Genomic DNA, 24,993 nt, shown 5'->3' on the forward strand with positions numbered 1-24,993 from the left:
ACAGAAGCATCTACAACAATTTAAGACCTTTAGATCCGGCTACAAATCAGTACCATTGAGTTTTGTTGGTGTAGGAAGGAAGTGATGTAAATGTCTGTGCTGATTAGAAGTTTATGCATGGAAATTGGATCCTAGTCTGAAACCTTTCATTCATTCATGCTTTTTCAATTGCTAAGAAGATATTTTTTAGACTTTCAGACTTTGCCCAAAGACTCCTAAGCTAACAGGGCATTAATTCTGGTCAATTTTATGAGAGTGAATTGTGAGAATTTTATGTTCCTCAAACTCATCAATTAGTAGGTACTGGTCGCTGAACCTGGAGTGTAATTTTCTTCTTATCATGCTTATAAAAAAACAACACGGAAATGTGTTTCCAGAACAGGCAAGTGTACAGAGTGGAGACTTTAAACATGTATCTTGCTTCAAGAGACACCAGAATATTCTTCCCACCAAATTCTTGAAAAGAAAATTACTGTTTCCATAGTAATTCCATTTATGTCAAGTCTTACAGTGCAGTATGCTTAACCATTTCAATTTCATTATTTTTCCATGTTTATTTAGATATATATTGAATTCCAGTGTTGTCTAGTGAGATCAGTAATTGGGTTACCCAGTGATTGGGTTACCCAGTGATGAGATTGGGCATGAGGGTCGTACCTTGCCTTCAGATTCCAATAACGGTTTCGATCCACAAAACGTTCATAGTGCTGCGACTTTCGTAACACTCGTCATGCTCATAAACTGTATAGATATAGTTAGTCGTAATGTTCTGAACATTGTGTGGATGAGGATTCAAATTAATTACCGATTTATTAAATCCTGCTTTGACTGGGGCTTTTTTCTGCTGACCATTTGCTGACTGTTATTTGTAGGAGAAGCCAAGAACCTGTCAACATCGTCCGTGTCCGGGAGCGGTCGCACCACGGTCTGCACAATACGGATTGACTCAGAAGAGATATACAGGACTGCACCCGTCGAGAAAACACCAAAGTAATTCAATGAATGTGTATTATGTCCAGACAGGTTGACAATGGTTCAGGGTTGCAGGTCACTCACTCATGAATCCTTGATAACAGATGCCTTTCACATCGTGTTGATGTGACATGAAATAATTGCTACTGGATAACAGTAGGAAGTGTTGTCATGGCAACTCAGTGTCAGTCGGCAATGTTTAAACTGTAGCTGCATGTAGTTGTAGTGGACAAGGAAGGTATTTATCTGACTGGCTGCTGTAGGTCAGGACTACTCCTTGGTGTTTTGTAAACAACTTTATGACTAACTCTATCATTTATCATTATTTATGAATTACAAACCATATCAAGCTGTATTATAAACGGGATTATGTAGATTTTCCGTTCACAATTTTTCCCTCTTTAAATCAGTTACTATGCCATTTGCTCTAATGTGAGGGGTGTATGTGTTTCAGATGCTTGTATGTTTGATTCAAGTTGAATTGAAACTCACCACATGCTTGCAACTGAGCATTGCTATCTCGTTTTTTGGTGTTCAAGTTTAAGTTGTTGTAGAAATATCATAGCAGACATTTAAAAAAAAATTAATAAGTATGGAATGAAAATGAAAACAATAAAAACATGGAAGAAAGAAAAAAAAAGTATGGTATACTTCTTGTCAACATATTGTGACGTTTTATCCAATACTTTTGTCTTTACATGGTATTTTCACACCTCCATACTAATAAGCGTCTTCACTTTTTTGTGGATTGGCTGGTCAAACTTTGTGACTGTGTTGATAATTGAAATACAGGGTGGAGAACAGTTATGTTTTTTCTTTCTGCAAACAGAGGGTAATGACATGGTTTCATACATCATAATAAATTTGCCGTTTTTTTAGCAAGATGGAATTTCTTTTGGCAGATACTGGGCAACTGTTTTCTGACTCTGACGTTTTGGAGTAAATGCATGTCACTGGCAGCTGTGAAACCCCCCAGAAACAAAACTTCCTGATCTGAGGTGGTGTTTACTACTGACAATTTGTAAACAATTGCTGTTTGCTCTGGAATATCACACAGACAAGCTGCTATAGTTGCTTGATTTTGTTTCAGTCCTTTCTATGGAGCAGAGTTTCAAGGAGATATCCCCATCAAGTTTCGTTTCCTCTCGTTCTATGTGTGTGACTCTAGTGCTAAAACAGAGAAGGTGGGTATCTGCCCATAAAGTAGCTGGGATTTGTCCCCAAATACCCCATTTAATAATGGTCTAATTATCATATTTATTAGAGCTGTGATGATATATCGTAGTATCGATAATCATGATAAGTTATCTGAAGATAAATATATCAATACTTTTTTTCGTATCGTGATACATATCGTTGACGATGATGCAGTTCAGATGATGCACTGAAATGTAAATTAGAGATAAATGTGAATTCAGCCACATGCAATGCTAAAAGTTTAAGAAAATTTAAGAAGGAATGGAAACGACCCAACTGGGATTGGCTGTATTATGATGAGATTGAAAAAAATCACAATAATTCAAAAACACATTCCTTTCGTTACATATTGCAATAGAAACAGTGCAACTGGGATTTGCTGGTACAACATGGTTTTTGTATTAGGTTGCACCTGGTGCAAGAATGTTAACATCTCTTAAATTGAGCCCGGCCTTGTCTAGACTTGATTATTCACAAACCACCACTATTGCTGGGATTTTGCTGAGTGCATAATTATACAATCAAATCTAATTGAATATTATGAGTTTGCAGTATAATGACATTGCACCGCCATCTTGACCCATGTCTAACCGAAGCTGTCAGACCACAAATAAACATCCCAAGTGTCCTTGTGTTATTGTCTAGCTTGTCTGTAATATGATACTTTTGATGTGACTGAACCTTGCACATCTGTCAATCAAATCAGCTGTTGCCTGCTCACTTGCAGGTGCTTGTCAATCAATCTCGACTGTCACCATGGAAAGTGATATTCATGTTATGGTCCGTCTATGTGATACTGATATCGAGTGCAAATCATTTAGTTTCATATGTTGACTATGATTACCAGATATGTATGAAGTATTAAAATTTTTCCATATCCTGACTCATGCTTACTATGCTTAATGATAGTGAAAGTATGAAGTATTAAATTTTTAGTTTTATGCTTTCTGCAGGCTATTTGTGTCATCAGCATTCTAGAAACTGGTGGGCGGTGGGGTAGCGTAGTGTGGGTACAATGTGTGAAGCCCATTTTCTGCTGTCCCCCGTCGTGATATTGCTGGAATATTGCTAAAAGTGGCGTAAAACTTAACTCACTCACTCACTCACTCTAGAAGCTGGTGACTTACAATTAAAGCGTACATTATGGATGCCAACTTCTTGTTTAATGCATAGAGTGAGTGAGTGAGTGGGTTTCGTTTCACGCCACACTTAGCAATGTTCCAGCTATATGGAAGGTGTCTATAAATAATCTGGGCCAGATAATCCAGTGGTCAACATCATGAGCATCAATTTGTGCGATTGGGAACCAATGATGTGCCAGCCAAGTCAGTGAGTCTGACCATTGTTGTCAAGCTAAAAGTGTAGTTTGATAATGATGTAAGAATCTGCATCGAAATATCGCTTTTTGCAATAAATACGAAATTGTCATTCACTAAGTTGTATGTTTCATTTTTGGTGCAGGTTCTTGGCAAGGTGACCCTGAAGAAAGAAGAGCTGTACAAGTTCTACAACAAAGACCACTGGTTTTCTCTCACACCCGTAGATCTAGATGCCGCAGTCAAGGTGAGATATCACTGTCAAGGTCAGCACCTGCTGTCTGTGCATCTCTCTGATGTAATGGTGATGTTTTCTCAATACAGTCTTTGGCACTAGGTAGGCAGCAGCACCATTTTCACAGGCACCCATCCCTCAGAACCAACCACAAAGCCAATGCCCTGTAACCCAACCTCCCCAATGCACATAGACTCCACAATGACCCAAAGAAGTGATCCACAAGGTGAAATGTAAATTTGATGACTCCTGTATAGGTGAAATCTCCCAAACCGTATTTACCCGCATGTAAAAATATAGAACCTCTCCAGCCAAGGCAGACTGCAAACCTCAGACCACTAACAAAATTTCCCCAGTCATTTTATCCAATTTGATAAAATTCAGATCCTATCACCAAGTATCATATGTCATGAAAGCTAAACTTTTGGACGCCATCAAACTCTGATTCTGTGCGGAGCACATCATTTGTAGACTGATAATAAATAGAAATCCTTCAACAACCACATGTTCACTAAACCCTGGGTATGAAACTCCCATAAATTTCAGCCAGACTACAGGGCTGGCTAGATGTAAATCTTGCTGGCCCTGATCAAAACTTACCTGCCTGCAAGTGTACATGATTTAGGTTTCAAAAGTGACATAGTTTATCATCCAATTGGAATTCATCATTTGGTTTTTACAAGCGAATTAATCTTGGTCTATTACACTGAAATTTCATGAATATCTTTGTATGTATACATGTCTAAATTTAATCCCAACTGTTGGGCAGATGAATTTGAGAATCTGTCAGTCTGTGTTGAAAATAACCCCCAAATAGGTATTTCGAACACTTCTAAATCAGTACCTGTTTTGTCCTCAAGGGCAAGATCAACATTGAAATCAGATTTGATGAATACCTCAGTACAGAGCCAGAGTCCAGCCCCACTCACAGGATGGCTGTCAGGTGAGGAATACCACCGTAAATTGTAGAGTAACACCATCATATTGTACAGTAAACCACCTTAATGTAAAGTAACACCATCTTACTGTAGAGTAACACCACCATTTTGTAGAGTAACACCACCATATTGTTGAGTGACATCTCCATATTGTTGAGTGACATCACCATATTGTTGAGTAACACCACCATATTGTTGAGTAACACCACCATACTATAGAGTGACATCACCATATTGTTGAGTGACATCACCATATCGTAGAGTAACTCCGCCATATTGTTGAGTAGCACCACCATACCGTAGAGTGACATCACCATATCGTAGAGTAACTCCGCCATTTTGTAGAGTAACACCAGCATATTGTTGAGTGACATCACCATATTGTTGAGTGACATCACCATATAGTTGAGTAACACCACCATATTGTTGAGTGACATCACCATATTGTTGAGTAACACCAGCATATTGTTGAGTGACATCACCATATTGTTGAGTAACACCACCGTATAGTTGAGTGACATCACCATACTGTAGAGTGATATCACCATATTGTTGAGTGACATCACCATATAGTTGAGTAACACCAGCATATTGTTCAGTGACATCACCATATTGTTGAGTAACACCACCATATTGTTGAGTAACACCACCATACTATAGAGTGACATCACCATATTGTTGAGTGACATCACCATATCGTAGAGTAACTCCGCCATATTGTTGAGTAACACCACCATACCGTAGAGTGACATCACCATATCGTAGAGTAACTCCGCCATTTTGTAGAGTAACACCAGCATATTGTTGAGTGACATCACCATATTGTTGAGTAACACCACCATTTTGTAGAGTAACACCACCATATTGTTGAGTGACATCTCCATATTGTTGAGTGACATCACCATATAGTTGAGTAACATCACCATATTGTTGAGTAACACCACCATTTTGTAGAGTAACACCACCATATTGTTGAGTGACATCTCCATATTGTTGAGTGACATCACCATATAGTTGAGTAACACCACCATATTGTTGAGTGACATCACCATATTGTTGAGTAACACCAGCATATTGTTGAGTGACATCACCATATTGTTGAGTAACACCACCGTATAGTTGAGTGACATCACCATACTGTAGAGTGATATCACCATATTGTTGAGTGACATCACCATATAGTTGAGTAACACCAGCATATTGTTGAGTGACATCACCATTTTGTTGAGTAACACCACCATATTGTTGAGTAACACCACCATATTGTTGAGTAACACCACCATACTGTAGAGTGACATCATCATATTGTTGAGTGACATCACCATATCGTAGAGTAACTCCGCCATATTGTAGAGTAACAGCACCATATTGTAGAGTTACGCCACAAATTCTAGAGTAACACCACCATGAACTGACAACTGATAAAAGCACTATGAAAACTACCGGCTACCAACATATAAACTAAGTATTAAGTTGGTGGTACAATAACTACCAGGTACCCATGTAACTGTTGACTCTACCAGTATAATGACCATTTAGTACCCATGTGTGATGTGGCTGTTCTTGTTCCTCTTGCAGAGTGGTCGAGTGCAGTAACTTGACCATCATCAATGGTGCCTGCAACCCGTATGTTGTCGTCACTCTCAACCCCAAGTCACGCCATAAGGACATTAGGAGGACTGCTGTCAAGAAGAAAACAATTTGCCCTCATTTTGATGAAACTTTCTTTTTTGATGTGAGTGGTTGTGTGTGTGTGTGTAGTTAGTGATTAGTATTGATTGTCTGAATCATCAGTGATTGGATGAGAGACATGGATGTGTGTCGTTAGTGATTTTATAAGACAGTATATTTCTGTGCTTTTCAATTAGGAGACTAGTATTGTTAAGATCTATCCAGAATTTTCATGTGTGGTACCCTATAGCTTTGTTCACATATTTTCTTTATACCAATTCAAGAAAAGAAGGAAGATCCTTCATGTAATCAATTTGTCACACCGAAGACCCACGTTCAATTCCCCACATGAGTACAATTTATAAAGCCCAACTCACTCACTCACTCATTTACTCACTCACTTGTGTAAAAACTGGACTACTGTCCTGTACACGTGTGACATAATCTCTGACATATGGCCATGCCCAATTTTGAAATATAAGGAATGTAGAGCCTACTTCTCTGGCATGTTCATGAAAACTTTACCGATGTCAATACATTTTCTTGTTCAGAATCATTCTTGGAGGTTAGCGATGATTATTGTTTTTGCAGCTGGAAAACAAGGGTCAGAACCACGACAGGAAACTGTATTGTTTTGAAGATGCCTTCAGTGGAGATCTGAGGTAATTAGTTGCAGTTGGGTGTAATGAACCAGTGATCAACTTCATGAACACCGTTCAGTGCCTTTATGTATGATTTAATGCATGAAGTAGAAAATACATTACTGGAAGCTTTGTCATTTTAAGGAAGAAAACTACCCAGATGATGTTATCGTAAAAGTTTGATTATTTTTAACGAGTTTGCATTTTACGTTTATCCTTTCTACAGTGTTACCTGTATGTTTACAGTATATCTGTGTGGCATGATGACTCCCTCGTGTCTCGAGAGGTCCTTGGCAACATATTTCGTGGATCCTTCCTGGGAGAGGTGAAGATTCCGCTCCATGATCTGGACAACAACTTTCCCCACAGTGCCTGGTAGGTGGTACTTGATTAACATGGTGACTGTAAAGCTGTAGAGAAAATAGATCGATTATGAGGTTGGACACAAATCAAACACATGTAATTGGTTGTCTCTGATGAACACATTTCTGTAAAATGTACTCAATGTTGCTAGCCTACCTAGAGAAATTAACTTCCTGCATGGTAACAACCAGAGAAATGAGGAATACAGTCTTATTATTTTGAAATGGCTGCCAGCATGATCGCATATATTTGTGTCAAATTATCTAAGATGCCGTCCAACATTTGGAACCGTGTTTAATTAACCATACTCTCTGGTGATTCGTAATTAGACCAGACACTTACCTAACATCCAATCAGAGACAGAGGTATCTGTCAGTTAGGTTTATTCTTGGTCCTAATGGCTGTTCAAGAACCTGTGATGAAGTTCTCATTCCTTAGTTCCATTTTGTTTGTTACCACATCTCTCTCTCCATGTGAGGCATTATGTTTAATCAGAATTTGAAGCAGCCATAATCGCTGTAGGTATGGTCAGTTTGTCACTTTATGAAAAACAGGGGTTTTTTTATCTACTGACCCTATGTTGATATGTTGTCGAACTGAGAGCTTACCTCTTTCACGTAGGAGGGAGTTACATGGCTGAATGGCCCACCTTGTATTTTGTCTGACAGGTACAGTCTACAGGCCAGGGAGAGTTTACGCCAGACACCTGCTAACCTGGGCTCGCTCCGTCTCAACATCTCCTACACTGCTGACTTTGTGTTTCTGTCTCACTACTACAATGATCTCCGATCTCTTCTTCTCCACTCTATAGACGTCCAGGTGAGTAGACACGCCCTGAGTGCAGCTTGTCAGTGTACTGAAGAGTGATTTTTTTGTGACTGGTGTAAAGTATGTGACTGTTGTGACATGTCTATAACTTGTGTTTCAGCCCATCTCCTGTACGTCTGTATACCTACTCGGTGAGGTGGTTGAACACCTCCAGGATGCAGCACAACCTCTAGTCAGACTGTTCCTTAAACATGGAAAAATAGTCCCCCTAGTCTCTGCTCTTGCCAAATGGGAAATAGAAAAGACAACGTAAGTGTCCAGCACAATCTGTCTGGCAGAGTCTGCCACCATGAAACCTGTCTTCTTGAAGATGACATGTTTTTGTTTTGTTGCACTCCATTTTTGTCCTTTTATACTCATGTCCTAGTGTACTCCTGTCCTAGTGTTACCCTGTCCTAGTATATCCCTGTCCCAGTGTTACCCTGTCCTAGTATATCCTTGTCCTAGTGTTACCCTGTCCAAGTATATCTTTGTCCCCGTATACCTCTGTGATCGTATATCCCTGTCATAGTGTTACACTGTCCTAGTATATCCTTGTCCCAGTATACCCCTGTGATAGTATATCCCTGTCATAGTGTTACACTGTCCTAGTATATCCTTGTCCCAGCATACCCCTATGATAGTATATCCCTGTCATAGTGTTACACTGTCCTAGTATATCCTTGTCCCAGTATACCCCTGTCCTAGTATATCCCTGTCGTAGTGTTACACTGTCCTCCCAGTCATCGTGTATCCTTGTCCTAGTATACTCCCGTCCTAGTATATCCCTGTCCCAGTTTTCACCTGTCTCAGAATATCCCTGTCATAGTATATCCCTGTCCTAGTGTATCCCTGTCCCAGTATATCCCTGTCCTAGTGTATCCCTGTCCCAGTATATCCCTGTCCTAGTATATCCCTGTCCTAGTGTATGCCAGTCCTAGTATATCCCTGTCCCAGTGTATCCCTGTCCCAGTGTATCCCTGTCCCAGTTTATCCCTGTCCCAGAATGTACCTGCTCTAGTACATTCCAGTTCTATCACATCCCTGTCCTATACTACCGACAGAAAATAAGGGAACCAAGAAATTGATTGTAGATGACTTTGACTGTGACAGGGTCCGTTATCGTGGCGTATCTCCCAAATGCAACATCCAATGACAATGGAATTTTGCATAATGCATGCCCAGCACGTGCTACACATGCATACAGAAGTTAACTCCTGTAAATGTAATGGAGAAGTCGCAATCACTTATGCAATAGAGATTGACACTTACTGACAGAAATGCCTCCGAGGCAGTATCTCGGTGAAGCAACAAAATGGAGAATTGTGGGGATGATAGAAGGGGGGACACCATTATGTGAAGTTGCCCGGCAGATGGGTAAATCAAAAAGTGTAATTTCACGCCTGTGGGATAAGTACCGTCAAACGGGTGGGGTTGCAACAAGACCTGGGCGTGGTAGACCAAAATCAACGACACCACGACAGATCGTCTCATTACGTTAATTGCTCTACGCGATAGGTTTAAATCGGCCCCTGCCATCAATAGAGAATTCCGCACACCCACTGGAAGACGCATTTCAACCTCAACCGTTAAAAACAGACTCTATCAAGCTCGTCTGAAAGCAAGACAGCCTTTTAAGGGTGTCACCCTTTCAGCTCACCACAAGCGCCAAAGATTGGCATGGGCTAGGCAGCATCAGGGACGGGCTATGCGCCACTGGCGTTACACCTTGTTCTCTGATGAGTCAAGGTTTTGCCTACGATTCACAGATGGCAGAAAACGTTGTTGGCGTCGGAGCGATATGCCAGAGCAGCAATTCTTGACCATGATCGATATGGAGGTGGTAGTGTCATGGTTTGGGGTGGGTTTACACATGACAAACGATCAGATTTGGTCATCATTAATGGAGCCATGACTGGTCAGCGATACATTGACCAAATATTGCGTCCTGTTGTGGCTCCATTGGCTAGAGTTATCGGCCGAAATTTTATATTCCAAGATGATAATGCCAGACCACATCGGGCCCGAATTGTCTCCGCTTATCTCCGACAAGAAGGTATCCAGACATTGGACTGGCCCTCTAAGTCCCCAGACCTGTCCCCAATTGAACATCTCTGGGACGTTCTTGGTCGAAGGGTGTACGCCAGGGACCCAGGACCCGCCAACCTGGCCAAGCCTGGTGCAGCTCTCCAAGAGGAATGGCGGGCAATACCACGGGCAACCATCCGGAAATTGATTAACAGCATGCCATCAAGGTGCCGTGAATGTGTTGCCCAACATGGTGGACACACCAGATATTGAACTTGACGCCTAAAATTGATTTAGTGGATATTTAAAGCAGTTTCAAATTCGCTATTATTTCATTAGTTCCCTTATTTCTTGTCGGTAGTATAGTATATCCCTATCCCAGCATTCCCCTGTCCCAGTATATCCTATTATAAGTTTCAACAGTCATTTTATCTTTGCAGTGATGTATCCTGTCTTTGCAGTGATGTACCCTATCTTTGCAGTATCTTATCATTGCAGTAATGTATCCTATCTTTACAGTGATGCCAATACATTCTTCCGTGGGAATACACTAGTGACCAAAATGATCGATGAGCTGATGAAGCTGGTGGGCCTACCTTACCTCCATGACACCCTCAAGAATATCATTGACCAGGTCAGGCCAATACAACACAATAGCTTGTATACTGAACAGAAAAAGAAATGGAACTCTATCTTTTTGGTCAGTTTTTAAATACAGGACATAGACATAAACGCTTACTTTTATGAGATTATATTTTGTCGAAACGCTCTCTTATGCCGTTCAGTATAGTAGACCTTGTTTATACTGTTGCTTGAGAGCAAAGAGCTTGTTATATAGGTATGTACTTGTCATTGTTTAATAGGTATGCACTTGGATTTTCTGCAGACTGAATATTGACATTGAAACTGGTATGCATGTGTCTGTTGTAACTCTCAGTGTATCTCTGAAATGGTTACTCTCTGATGTTCAGTGCCCCCTGGATTCCGTGCACCAAACGCTGAAATTCTGCAGCAATTTTAAGTAAATTCTGCATTTGAATTTTAAAAATCCTGCACAAAATTTTGTAGTGATATATATGTAGTAAAACTGTTGATTTGACTTAAAATAATTAAAAGGCTTGTAGCATTTTCGTCAATATTAGGTCAGTTTAGGCTATGGAAGTTCTGGGAGAGCACAAAGCAGAGGTCCAACCATGGGACGATCTGGATGTTCCGGTAGAATATTAGGAATATTTGCCATTGTCTCTTGAATGATCTTGCCATACTGGAGTCTCTGTAGCAAAGAAATGTCAATGCTTGACATCTGACTTCACTCGTTAGCAGACACATTTCGAAGTTTAGATCCTGTTCGAATAGGAGGACCTCGCTTGTTTAAAAATTTATCCATGATGGTGACCACACTTACCATCAGGTAGTAACTGGAATAGTGCATGGACAACTAGGATTGGCATGAGGGTACTCTAATTTCAGGCATATTAATTCTGTATTGTATCTCAGTTCAGATCAAAATTATTAGATTTTGCATGACTGACATAAATAACATATGCTGTATGTTGTTGAAAGATGCCTACCCATCTCTTGAACACCTTGATTAGCTGGCTAAATGGGCTTCACAGAAAGACGTGTTCGGAGATTTGGATGATTTGTAAACAAGTCAACTGTTATTCAAAATACTGCATGAAAGTTTATGCGAATTCTGCATGTATTCTGCATGAAAATTGTTTTTCCAAGGCTGACATAGATGACATTCTGACATTGACATTGTGAATTCTGCAAAATATTCTGTGACTGTGGAATCACAGAATCCATTGAGGACTGGATGCTGATGCTGTCTCTCCAAACCCAGCAGGAGCTTAGACCGAGAGTAAGTAATGTGTAGATGTTGCTGTGTTGTGATGTGGGCTGCTTATGTTGCAGATATTTGAGGAGAGGAAGCTGTGTGAAGTGGACCCAGCCAGGATGAAGGAAGGGGCATCCCTGGAGGAAAACTTGGTCAGTATCACATCATCACTCATGTTAACAGATTGCGTGTTTACTTACAATGCGTCCACATGAGACATCCAATAATGCATAGATTGTTTGGCTGTAGTCTGGTTTAGGAAAGTCCAAGTGCTTCATGATACGTGTATTGGTGTGAAAGTTTCATACTGTGTGCATGATACGGCCTCTGGATCTCTCTTGTTGATTGTGACAGTAGATGTGTTGATGTTGTACAGGGTAACCTGAAGGGCTACGTGGTGTCTATTGTTGAGGCCATCACCGGGTCAGCTCTGGTATGTCCCACTATCATGAGAGAAGTGTTCCATGCTGTCAAGGAGGCAGCCATGATGCACTACGACGGTAGGTGATGTTGTGGAGGTGATATCAAGCACTGATTGTAGTCCACTACATGTCACCTGCATGATATCAAGCACTGATTACAGGGGATGCCACATGATATCAAGCACTGATTACAGGGGACGCCACCTATGATATCAAGCATTGATTACAGGGGATGTCACATGATATCAAGCATTGATTACAGGGGATGTCACATGATATCAAGCACTGATTGCAGGGGATGTCATATGATATCAAGCACTGATTATAGGGATGTCATATGATATGCACTGATTATAGGGGATGTTATTTTGGTGACATCAAGCACTGATTATGGGAAAAGTGATGTAGGTGATGTATAGTACATTTTGGAGGTGATATCTTGCACTGATTGTGGGTGACATAATTATCAGTAAGTAATGAATTACCATGAGAAATGGGAATCTGCATCTTTAACACCTCTATCTGAGACTCTCAGTGGAGCCTGTTAGTGTGAACACGGGTCAGTTGTGACATGACAAGACACAGGTTCTCACAGGTCGAGTTCTGGTCTCTCACTGTTGAGTTCTGTGGTTATCCAAATATCGGCAGATCACGACATGATTTGTTCCTCGTAGAGAGTTGATCAATAACATTGGTACTCATCCATACCTATAATGAAACCCCTACTCAGTGACTTACTGGAAGTGGTCACCTGTGTTTCAAGGGAGTCCGACAATCAAGTACAGAGTGGTCAGCAGCTTTGTCTTCCTCCGATTCTTTGCGCCTGCCATCCTGGGGCCCAAGCTGTTTGACCTGCGGACAGACACTGCGGTGAGTTGGCATGCTTGCATGTTGTGTTGGTGTCTAAATGATGGTGATTATAGACTGAGCATCACATCACTTTGCTACCACATGACCTGTAATCTGATCACAACAGTCAGGATTGTGGTGGTGGTGGTGGTGGTGGTGATGATGATGATGATGATGATGATGATGATGATGTGATGGTCCTGTAAGTTTCAGATGTCTGTCTGACCCAATGAAAATTCGCAGGACCCACAAAATAATTTTAAACAAACATTTCAGATTTCACATTTCTTGTAACTGGCATTGAAATTATTAACTTTATATGATAACAAACATAAGATTTCTTAACAGCAAACAAGTGTCACATGCCACAATTACCAACTTCATACAAAGATATTGTGAAATATTCAGTCGGACACTGGGGCTGGCGGGTTGGTGATTTCTATCTGACCACTGGCGAATCTGCCAGATTTGTCAGAGGGTCAGACACTATTTGTGAACACTGGGTGGTGGTGGTGATGATGATGATGATGATGGTGGTGTGGTGTGGTAGCTGATGCTATTGATGTATTAGATTTTCTGTAGCACATGTACCAAATATTTCAGGACATACTGGTACATCGAACCCTCACATTGGTGTCCAAGGTCATCCAAGGTCTTGTCAACCTCATCAGCTCAAACTCTGTGAGTAATAGCATGTCTTCAAGAAACCCTCTCAGTTCACACCAACTAAAACTATTACAACACAAGAAGTGCATTGAATACAACACCAAACCCAAATGTGAGATACAGGTGAGTTTACTGTTACTGTTCAAATGAATATTGATGAATATGTGTGTTGTATGTCTCCAGGTGCCTTTCAACCTGAAGGAGGAGTACATGGTGCCTGTGTTCGACTGTCTGTCTGAGGACACACACATGGACGCTGTCAGGATGGTAGGTGTTATGGCTTTAGATGTACAGGGAACTACAGCTGTAGTAGTAGTCGGCTTATAAGGCACACATATCCAGCCACATTGTCTGTTCATGGCGCTACATTCATTACTATCTCCAGTTGTAGGACACTATCATACTCTCCGATACATTTTCAACTCCCCAGGGAACATGCAGCCATGCTGCCTGTTAGGCACAATGAACTAAGCACTCTCATTACCAGCACATAGGTACCCGTTCTACAGCAGGGTGAACTGAGACAATGTGGATCTGAGTAACATGTCCAAGGATGTGCCCACCTTGGGACTGGAACATTGGTGCTTCCATTGGGGATCAAACCCGGGCCTTCAGTGTGATAGTCAGGTGCCTTACTACTTACACTATTGTCCTGAACTATGTAGATGAGCATCTTCCATATTGTTACATGGATGCTATCAGTCTGATGCAAATTTGTTCATAAAAATGCACACACACACACACACACACACACACACACACACACACACACACACACACACACACACACACACACACACACACACACACACACACTCACACACTCACACACACACACTCACACACACTCACACACACACACACACACACACACACACACACACACACACACTACTTCAGTTGTGGGATTCATTTTAAAAAGTGTCATGTTGATAATTTAGTTGAGTGTATAATCACAATAATCTACTTCTTACCCTGGTGACACTTTCTGAATAATTTTCTCATGTGTATGATAATATATTTCCTTGGTAACCTTTCCGTAACATTACGTTGGTATGTTGTGTTCCTTGATATTAAATGAACTACCAGTTCCATCCCTGTTTCAGTTCCTGGACATCGTTTCCTCTAGGACTGGGGCCTACTGTAAGAACATAGAAGCTCCAATAGCACTCAAGGAAGGGTAGGCGCATTCCATATGTGGATATTCTTATAACTGAAAGACCAGTGAAGGTCCCGGGGTAGAATAGGCCTTCAGCAACCCATGCTTGCGACTATGCTTGTCATAAGATGCGACTAACAGGATCAGGTGGTCAGACTCGCTGACTTGGTTGACACATGTCATCGGTTCCCAATTGCGCAGATCGATGCTCATGTTGTAGATCACTGGATTGTCTGGTCCAAACTCGATTATTTACAGACTGCCACCATATAGCTGGAATATTGCTGAGTGCGGCATAAAACTAAATTCACTCACTCACTCACTCATAACTGAAAATATGCAATGTTAGCAGGATGAGAGGACAGCATAATGATTAACAAAGAATTACTTCTACTGTATAAACTAAGCATTCCAACCACGTATTCTTAGTTCAGTGTTCAGTGAAGTACATGTGGCCCTACAAAGCAATCAGTTGTAGCTATAATTTATGCAGCTTTGCTGTGATCAGGCCAGATTCTGATGGAGAGTAATATAGCCTTACTTTCACCTGATTCTCATATATCTCCTTGTAGAGATGTGTTCTTGCCTTCTAGAGCAGTAAGCTTTCTCCCTGGGGAATCTGTTTAAGCTCATCTTTGTTACGTGTATTTTATCTGTTAACAACTTTCCTCATCATTCTGTTGGTTTCTTCCAGGGTTATGATCAAGCGAGCTCAAGGCCGGAACAAGATTGGTCGGAAAAACTTCAAGAAGAGATACTTTTGTCTAACCAACCAGTATCTGTCCTATGCTAAGTCCAAGAGTAAGTCAACCAGTATCTGTCCTACACTGTGTCCATGAGTAAGTCAACCAGTATCTGTTCTATGCTATGTCCATGAGTAAGTCAACCAGTATCTGTTCTATGCTATGTCCATGAGTAAGTCAACCAGTATCTGTCGTATGCTATGTCCAAGAGTAAGTCAACCAGTATCTGTCCTATGCTGTGTCCAAGAGTAAGTCAACCAGTATCTGTCCTATGCTGTGTCCAAGAGTAAGTCAACCAGTATCTGTCCTATGCTGTGTCTATGAGTAAGTCAACCAGTGTCTGTCCTATGCTATGTCCATGAGTAAGTCAACCAGTATCTGTTCTATGCTATGTCCAAGAGTAAGTCAACCAATATCTGTCCTATGCTGTGTCCAGGAGTAAGTCAACCAGTATCTGTCCTATGCTGAGTCCATGAGTAAGTCAACCAGTATCTGTCCTATGCTATGTCCATGAGTAAGTCAACCAGTATCTGTCCTATGCTATGTCCATGAGTACGTCAACCAGTATCTGTCCTATGCTGTGTCCATGAGTAAGTCAACCAGTATCTGTCCTATGCTATGTCCAAGAGTAAGTCAACCAGTATCTGTCCTATGCTGTGTCCATGAGTAAGTCAACCAATATCTGTCCTATGCTATGTCCAAGAGTAAGTCAACCAGTATCTGTCCTATGCTGTGTCCAAGAGTAAGTCAACCAGTATCTGTCCTATGCTGTGTCCATGAGTAAGTCAACCAGTATCTGTCCTATGCTGTGTCCATGAGTAAGTCAACCAGCACTGTTCTATGCTATGTCCATGAGTAAGTCAACCAGTATCTGTCCTATGCTATGTCCAAGAGTAAGTCAACCAGTATCTGTTCTATGCTATGTCCATGAGTAAGTCAACCAGTATCTGTTCTATGCTATGTCCATGAGTAAGTCAACCAGTATCTGTCCTATGCTATGTCCAAGAGTAAGTCAACCAGTATCTGTCCTATGCTGTGTCCATGAGTAAGTCAACCAGTATCTGTCCTATGCTGAGTCCATGAGTAAGTCAACCAGTATCTGTCCTATGCTATGTCCATGAGTAAGTCAACCAGTATCTGTCCTATGCTGTGTCCATGAGTAAGTCAACCAGTATCTGTCCTATGCTGTGTCCATGAGTAAGTCAACCAGTATCTGTCCTATGCTGTGTCCATGAGTAAGTCAACCAGTATCTGTCCTATGCTGTGTCCATGAGTAAGTCAACCAGTATCTGTCCTATGCTATGTCCATGAGTAAGTCAACCAGTATCTGTCCTATGCTATGTCCATGAGTAAGTCAACCAGTATCTGTCCTATGCTATGTCCATGAGTAAGTCAACCAGTATCTGTCCTATGCTGAGTCCATGAGTAAGTCAACCAGTATCTGTCGTATGCTATGTCAGTAAGTCAAGCAGTGAATCTTTGTGATTGTAAGGAGAGGAGTTTCAGAATGTGTTTCAAATTCAGTACAACAGACAAAACAGCTAAACTATATCAAGAGCGTTGTTTGTGTGACAGTGAAGAAAACTGTTTGATTAATGAGTTAAACCGGAGATGGTTGTTGTGTATGTTTGTTTTTGATTGCTAGCAGATAGAGATGTTAGCTGTCTTTGTAAATATGACAGTAGAGAAACCTGTGTAACAGATGTATTTTTTGACAGCCGAGAAGCCGCTGTGTAGTATTCCTATAGAAGATATACTGGCTGTGGAACGACTTCAAGAGAATTCCTTTAAAATGAACTATGTGAGTAGTTATCTTGTGTATTGAAAGAAAAGCATTATTTTAATGAATGTAGTGATGCTCCTGCCAAGACATAAACTATGTGTAGTCTGGCTGTCTATCTCATTCTATGTTAGGCATTAAATTAAGATTGGCAAATCTTTCCTACATGTTCATGATTACATCTGTGATTGCATTTCTGTCTTTGAAAATGGGTGTGGTACTTTAGCTGTGTGTGATTCTGTGACCATGTCTGTTTACGACTGGGTCTATCTTTGACTGTGTCTGTCTGTGACTCTGTCTGTTTACGACTGTGCCCATCTGTGACTGTCACAATGTCTATCTGTGATTGTGTCTATCTCTGTGTGTCTCCATCTATGTGTGTGTCTGTCCATCTATGAGTGTGTCTATCTCTGTGTGTCTTCAACTATGAGTGTGTCTGTCTGTGTTTTTGTCTCTATGAGTGTGTCAATTTGTGTTTGTGTGTTCATCTATCACTGTCTGTGACTGTGTTTGACTAGAAAGCTGTTTACTGGGTGCAGCACCAGTCAGAAATTTCTCACTATGATGCCCCTGCCTAGTCACTATACTGGGTATTGCCTTAGGCTTCTATGATCTCTTTTTTTTAAAGTAAACAACCCTTTACAATCCTTAAGGTTTGGGTTTGGCACCTTTAGAGTTTGTGATTATGGTTAGTGTTACGGTGAATAATTAACCATGTACAAGAAATCCCCTCAGAACCAGCAAAATTCAACACTGAGAAGTCTGAATTTTTCAGGTGTTTTATATTGAGCAAACAAAGGCGAGAATCCAGAGATTCACAAGAGATGATTGCTGTACAATGTAACTGAGTCAAATCTAAAGTAATGGGTCAAGAACATCATGTCAACTCACCGAAGTCTTGATATAGCAAAGAGAAACAGTTATGCAGAGCGTACCACAGCGAGTGGTCAGGAAGAGGTTATGTAGGTGAAGCGTTGACGGTGATTGATGATGGCCGAATGACATATTCCAGTTAATCTGTGTGTGTCCAGTCGTCAACACGACAACCAGCCTTTAAATATACAGTCGTCAATGTTCGAGCACATGCGACAATAGCCATCAACATTCTCTAGTAGTCTCCTGGAAGTAAACAATTAATCAAGGGAGGCAACTCTAGAGCACTTTCTCAAAGGCCTGTAGCCAAAATACTAAAAGCACTGAATGTTTATGATACAAAATAACAACAATCATTCAAAAGTCTAAACCAATAATAATTGTTACTTAATCAATAATACAATTTACAGAAAATACACTCTCGTAACAGTTAGGCACCCTTTACAATGCTTAGGGTTAGGGTTTGGCATGCTCAGGGTCAGGGTTTTAGGGTTACCTTAGGAACGTTTTCGGATCCTTAGGTTTAGGGTTTGGGGTTAGGGTCTCTACCATTTTCGATCTTCAGGCAGCTGACACATCTTCTGAGGCAAACAACCTGTAGGTTTATAGGGTTAAACCTTATTTTATGGTAGTGAAATCCAATTTTGATAGAGCTGCCAGACAAATAAATGAATGGGATGGGTGTGGCATAGTGAGATGGAAGCACAAGAAATGAAACAAACCTTTGGGCATGTGCACTGGTTTGGCTTTCATTTATCATGCTTCTGCCTCACTGTTGTACTAATGACCTGTTAAACGAACACTCATTAACTGTGATGGTGCTCATGGTCGTGGTTGAGTGTCCGCTAATTATTCACTATTTAACGAAGTCAGTATTCCAGCAAAACATATTCAAGTCCCACCATCGCTAATTAATCTTGAAATTAGTGCAGTACTCCTGTTTTTCTGTCCATGACTGCGTCTGTTTGTGATTGCCCATTTATCTGAGACTGTATTTCAGATGTTCCAAGTGGTCCAGCCATCCAGGGCTCTGTACATCCAGGCCAACAACTGTGTGGAAGAGAAGGAGTGGTACGTACAGCTGGACATGCATCTGCTTCTCTAGATGGCTTAGACTGCAGTTTGTCCTCATGTATTGAAAGGGAAGATGTCATGGAAGGAAAGAAACAGAGAGTTCAATGCATAACATCTAAATGCATACCCGTTACATGCATTTTTTATGACACATCCTATAACTTACTACCGTGCATCACTTTGCGAAATTTATGCATTGCAAATGTATACATGCAAGATCACTTTTCTGTATCTGTGATCAGGAAACAGCACATATTTGACATGAAACTGTTTCCATTTAGTGACTATGATCAAACTAATGTCTATGTTTAGATGTTTATGGAAAGATCCATGTACTGAACATACACGTTTTGTCTGAGTTACATCTCTATTATTCACCACAGCAGAATAAACTTCAGAATAGAATTCCTCCCAGAATAAAACCCCGAAAAAACTCAGTATTCATCAAATAGCATCTTCTAAAATGCCAATCAAGCATCTGATTCGTGTACTGTCAAAAACTGGGAAATTTGGATCCAGCTGTTTTACCTGTGTCACTGCTGCAGGCTGGATATCCTCACAAAGGTGTGCAACACCAACAAGAACCGGCTGAATGTGTATCACCCTGCTGCGTTCATCAACGGACATTGGCTGTGGTGAGTTGTGTCGTTATCCAAATATCAGCAGATCAAGGCTTGATTTGTTCCTCGAGAGAGTTGACCAACAACTGTAAGAATGGAAACAGTTGAAGCTCTCTTTACCAGACAATAACATGCAAATAATAATTCTATGTCAAAGACAGTTCAAACTCCAGTAACCTGCAAGTTGTATAGCTCAGACAATTGGAAGCCTCCATTAACCTTACTCATAGCCCTGAGACAGATAGAACTGCCATTAACAGGAAGTCATAGGACCTGAGTCGGACATACAAGTTGCAGCGCCAAGACTGTTGTCACTCCCATAGCTTAACATTTACCACCAAAACCAAGTGTGAATCCTTTGCCCCGACACCAGAGACATTTAAGACGAGGAGATAACATTACACCTGTTATATCTGACATGGCCTTTCCTATAGCGTCCATGTCAAAAGATTTTATTCTTATTTTTGTAGTAGTTACTGGCAAAAACATATCTTTGTTTATTAAACATTGTGCTTTTGTGATTTCTGTTATTTATTAAGCTTCTGTATTCAGATGGCAATTAATCTAGACATTCCACCAGTATAGAATGTCCAGTCCATGGACTTAATATCCCTGTTACTGTTTCTGTTCCTGCTTATCTGCAGCTGTAAGGAAGCCGACCTTACTGCACGGGGGTGCTGCCCAGTGTCCGGGGGACTGCCCGTCACTGATATCCAGCTGGATATCGACTCTGATAGGGAGGTGGAGAAGATACACTCCCTCTTCCTCAGCCACATGGACAAACTGGACTCTGTGTTAGGTAGGTGTGTAATATACAGGAGTGGACACTGAGTGTCTTCCTCTGTAGCAGCAGTTCCTGCTCGAACACCTTGTGATAACACCTTTTGTTGTGTGTACTTGTGTCACTAGTTACCTCTCTCCATACTTCGCTTGTCAGGAGACTGTTTGTTGTGGTGATCAGATAAACTAAATAAGGCAACAGTTTAGGTCTTAAATTCTGAAGTGTCAAGTTCTGCAGCACCTAACATCATCAGGATAGCATTCAAAGGTTCCTGGAATCAAATGTCTGTACTAGACTGCCAGTCTCCTATGTGTCATGTGTCTGTCATGGCTGTGTGTCATGTGTCTGTCATGGCTGTAGGTAGCCCAGGGAGCAGGGGGCCCTGTGTCTTGCAGGAGTCTGACATGGCCAATTAGATTGAGGGCATGTGTCTGACATTTTCATGAGATGGAGGGAATGTGGTTGACATTGCCATGACATGGAAGTTTGAGATGTTTGACTTTTACTAACCCCATGATGTGATATAGCCTGAACTAACTATACCAGCTGCATGTTATGATATAGGGATCTGTCCTCCTGAACTTGGTTGTAATAATCTCTCAGTTACTAATACCAATCATGATGTTTGAGGCACAGGTATGATATACCACAAGTGTATCTCTGTATAAACAAATATACCACAAGTGTCTCTCTGTATAAACAAATGTACCCTGATATCTAAGCAGTATACAGGTCACGAAACTACTTCAACAATGCATAAAACCAGTTTCAGGTTTCCTGGCACATGTGGAATGTGCCATGAATCCTGATAAAGAATATGATGCATAGTTGGATTTCTTCTGAAGTATGCATGTCATGAAGTACTCTGTGATAAGACAGGCCATACTAAGCAATGCTGAAAGACAGAACCCCACAAGCCTAAACAGGAACTGTTACTTCCTCATCTGAAACTGTCCCGCCTTCCTGTTGGTTTTCTCCAATGTTTCCATTGGGTCAAATGGAACAAATGTTGTGATTCCAATTTCACCTCTTTATGATTTATTGTAGGAAGGTAGGTAGGACTTTTTTTTTTCATTTTTCTTCTTTAGAAGTAATTTACAAACTAATAACACATTTATCAATGTGGAATTTCTTGTGGCCATCATGCTGACTCTCTCAGTCAGAATGGCTGATGTCCATTGGTGCCCAGAGGTGAGAATTTTCTGCGAATCCACAGAGTTCCTTGCATAAGATGGCATTGGTGTCGTTCATGATATGTGTTATATTGTTTCAGTTAACATGACTCCAAAGAGGCCCAACCCATTTTCCACGTTTTTCACTCATACCCATTCGCATACCTGGGTGTCACGAAAAAACAATGGTATCTGAAAGCTTACTTTATTCATACTGGTTAAGAGATATAGGGTCGAAACCAGAATGTAAACATCGATCGAGCAGTAGGAACAACATTTCTTTTTAGGCCCCCTGTCTTTCATGTGGGTGTATTTGCTAATACAGAAAGATATAGGAGCTGAATGTATGTAGTAACAGAGGAGGACTTGCTTGTTTGATGTCAGTGGTGTTCACGATAATATAATCTGTGCATCTTCCCCCAATGTGCTATAATGCATGCCTTGCTTGACATTCACAGACAGCATGCAGGATGACAACTCTGGTAAGATATACGTCTCTCACTTGCTGTTGTCTCTTTGTCTGTCTCTTGTGCCTATCTGCACGCGTCTTGCTTGCTGCTGTCTCTGTCACTAGTGTCAGTTGTCTACACTTCCTAACATGTCGAATGTCTCTGTTCTTTTGTTTTTAGTTTCCACATAATGGTTGTATACTTTTCTCTTCTGTGATGTATCTAAGTATTTTTCAGCACATCTCATGGACAGTTTTGTGGCCTAACGTTGTGGTCTGTTTGTCTGTTATTCGTCTTGCACCATACACGTCAGAATCACTGGAGCAGTAGTTTAGTGAGATGGAGTTGGTCATAAGAAACCCAGCCTATGTAAACTTAGGCTCTGTATAATTTGTTTCACTGCTTTTACTGATTGAGTAAATGAGTGAGTTTAGCCTTACGCACACTCAGCAATATTCCAGCTATATGGCAGCAGTCTGTAAATAATCGAGTCTGGACCAGACAATCCAGTGATCTACAACATGAGCATCGATCTGCGCAATTGGGAACTGATCATGTGTCAACCAAGTCAGCGAGTCTGACCACCCGATCCCGTTAGTCGCCTCTTTCGAGAAGCATAGTCGCCTTTTATGACAAGCATTGGTTGCTGAAGGCCTATTCTACCCCAGGAGCTTCATGAGTCTCACAAACCCTAGTAGAGGGTCCCATCAGCTAACCTCTTTAACTGACCAATCAGAACACAGCTTACTGAATCACAAAGTTTACATTCACACATACCTTTTGAAAAAGGTTTGTACCTGAAGAATCTGAAAATGATTTTCTGTACAATCACTGCCGAATGATGCACCTGGAGCACATCACAACATTGAGTAAACAGTCACTAAAAATAGTGCTTTTGTCAATATCCCAGGATGTCAGCATGCTGAAATAATAGCTACTGATAATTTGACCAGGTCATTAGAAAGTCCAAAACATACGTATATACTGGAGGAAAAAAAATTGTGTTTTATGCAGATTTTCGTAAGTTGATAAATTAGTGTCAGTGACCTGGAATTTTGTAAGTAATGCTAGAGCCTAAACACTACCCATTGTCTGATCATTTCAATTCGTTCAGCCATTTTGCATTTCCTTGGATGGTCACATGTCTCTCAAAGGTTAGATGATGCGCTCTCTTATTAGGGTTGATTAGACTCAGTATATCAGTGTAATGAATAGTAGTACTGGGCCTCAGTTTACTTAGACTGCAAGAAAACTATTTTTGCATTTCTTATCCTTTTGTTTTCAACATGCAGTGAAATCTGACTTGGGTTTGCCTGGCACTTAGACTCAACACATCATTCTGTCCTTTGTTAATGTCTTATTTACTGATCTTGTTTCGTTCCATTTCACCATGGTCTTGAATTCAGTCAATATGTGTACAGTTGTTGGTGCCTTGTTTTCCTAGTTAAGTTGAATCAAGCTGTATGTACAAATCACGACAAACAGACTGAGTGGCTAAATAATAGCCAAGAAACTATTCAGAATATAGTCAGTTAGTCTTCCTTGAACAGAGTAGGAATAGGTCTCTCTTCACAAGACATCAGACCCGTGATTGTCCAGGTTGAATAAGCCTTCAGAAACCCATGCTTGCGAGGCTTAGTGCAGGGTTGTCATGTTATACATTATTCATTCAAGGCTGTCACTTAGCTGAAATATTGTTGTGTGGATTCTTTGCATTGTTAACCCACGGTGATCATGCTGGAAATTGCTGACTGTTAAGTAGATACTGTCAGTGTCACATGTTGTCAGTGGTTCATGCCTGTGACATTTGTTGTCAATGTCACATATTGTCAGTGCCATATGTTGTCTGTGTCACATGTTAGTGTCACATTTTGTCAGTGTCATATGTTGTCAGTGTCACATGTTGTCAGTGTCATATGATAAGTGAAGCATAGCAGCCCATTGAAAGTGGATGTAAGGAAACCATATCATGGAAACAAATTTTGACATGAGTGCTCTGTTACATAGTGCTGGCCTGACATGAGTGTTCTGTCCCTGACGTCCCTGTTCTGTTATTTCAGAGCAGTGTGGCTGTCAGGAAGTGTACTCAGGGAATGATGAACCGCGTCCGCGCCTGGTCATCGAGGACACAAAGCAGTGCTACCAGACGGTCACCGAGATCCAGAAGTGTGTCATCAACCTTGAGCAGGAACATAAACAACATCGCAAGATGCTGCAGAAACATGCAGTGCCAGGATCCATGTGAGTCTGTCTACCCGACATAATCTCAGTCATCCTATGTCCCGTATTGAAAATATTTTCAGGTTTATAGCGAATAAAATATACTTTATCATCAATGCAGCAGGGCCTGTAAGTCTCACGGTACTTAGTTGGTTCTCAGCTCCCTTTGTGCTCGCC

At 40.9% G+C, this 24,993-nt stretch overlaps 1 protein-coding gene across 1 annotated transcript in view; it reads left to right on the plus strand.

Moving 5' to 3' along the window:
* Nucleotides 1–24,993, plus strand: part of LOC137281226 (ras GTPase-activating protein 3-like) — a 30,050-nt gene that overhangs the window by 1,482 nt on the left and 3,575 nt on the right. The window contains exons 2-23 of the mRNA XM_067812359.1: nucleotides 873–990; nucleotides 2,063–2,156; nucleotides 3,631–3,732; nucleotides 4,581–4,663; nucleotides 6,237–6,393; nucleotides 6,921–6,991; nucleotides 7,217–7,345; nucleotides 8,002–8,152; nucleotides 8,262–8,410; nucleotides 10,688–10,802; nucleotides 12,086–12,160; nucleotides 12,385–12,508; nucleotides 13,194–13,300; nucleotides 13,883–13,960; nucleotides 14,129–14,212; nucleotides 15,052–15,125; nucleotides 15,799–15,905; nucleotides 17,566–17,648; nucleotides 19,501–19,571; nucleotides 20,120–20,209; nucleotides 20,839–20,993; nucleotides 24,657–24,837. Of these exons, the coding sequence (XP_067668460.1) occupies nucleotides 873–990; nucleotides 2,063–2,156; nucleotides 3,631–3,732; nucleotides 4,581–4,663; nucleotides 6,237–6,393; nucleotides 6,921–6,991; nucleotides 7,217–7,345; nucleotides 8,002–8,152; nucleotides 8,262–8,410; nucleotides 10,688–10,802; nucleotides 12,086–12,160; nucleotides 12,385–12,508; nucleotides 13,194–13,300; nucleotides 13,883–13,960; nucleotides 14,129–14,212; nucleotides 15,052–15,125; nucleotides 15,799–15,905; nucleotides 17,566–17,648; nucleotides 19,501–19,571; nucleotides 20,120–20,209; nucleotides 20,839–20,993; nucleotides 24,657–24,837 (2,398 nt within the window). The remainder of the gene's footprint in view (nucleotides 1–872; nucleotides 991–2,062; nucleotides 2,157–3,630; nucleotides 3,733–4,580; nucleotides 4,664–6,236; nucleotides 6,394–6,920; nucleotides 6,992–7,216; nucleotides 7,346–8,001; nucleotides 8,153–8,261; nucleotides 8,411–10,687; nucleotides 10,803–12,085; nucleotides 12,161–12,384; nucleotides 12,509–13,193; nucleotides 13,301–13,882; nucleotides 13,961–14,128; nucleotides 14,213–15,051; nucleotides 15,126–15,798; nucleotides 15,906–17,565; nucleotides 17,649–19,500; nucleotides 19,572–20,119; nucleotides 20,210–20,838; nucleotides 20,994–24,656; nucleotides 24,838–24,993) is intronic.

The sequence above is a fragment of the Haliotis asinina genome, chromosome 4, assembly GCF_037392515.1.
Source record: "Haliotis asinina isolate JCU_RB_2024 chromosome 4, JCU_Hal_asi_v2, whole genome shotgun sequence".
In the NCBI taxonomy this organism is placed as follows: domain Eukaryota; kingdom Metazoa; phylum Mollusca; class Gastropoda; order Lepetellida; family Haliotidae; genus Haliotis; species Haliotis asinina.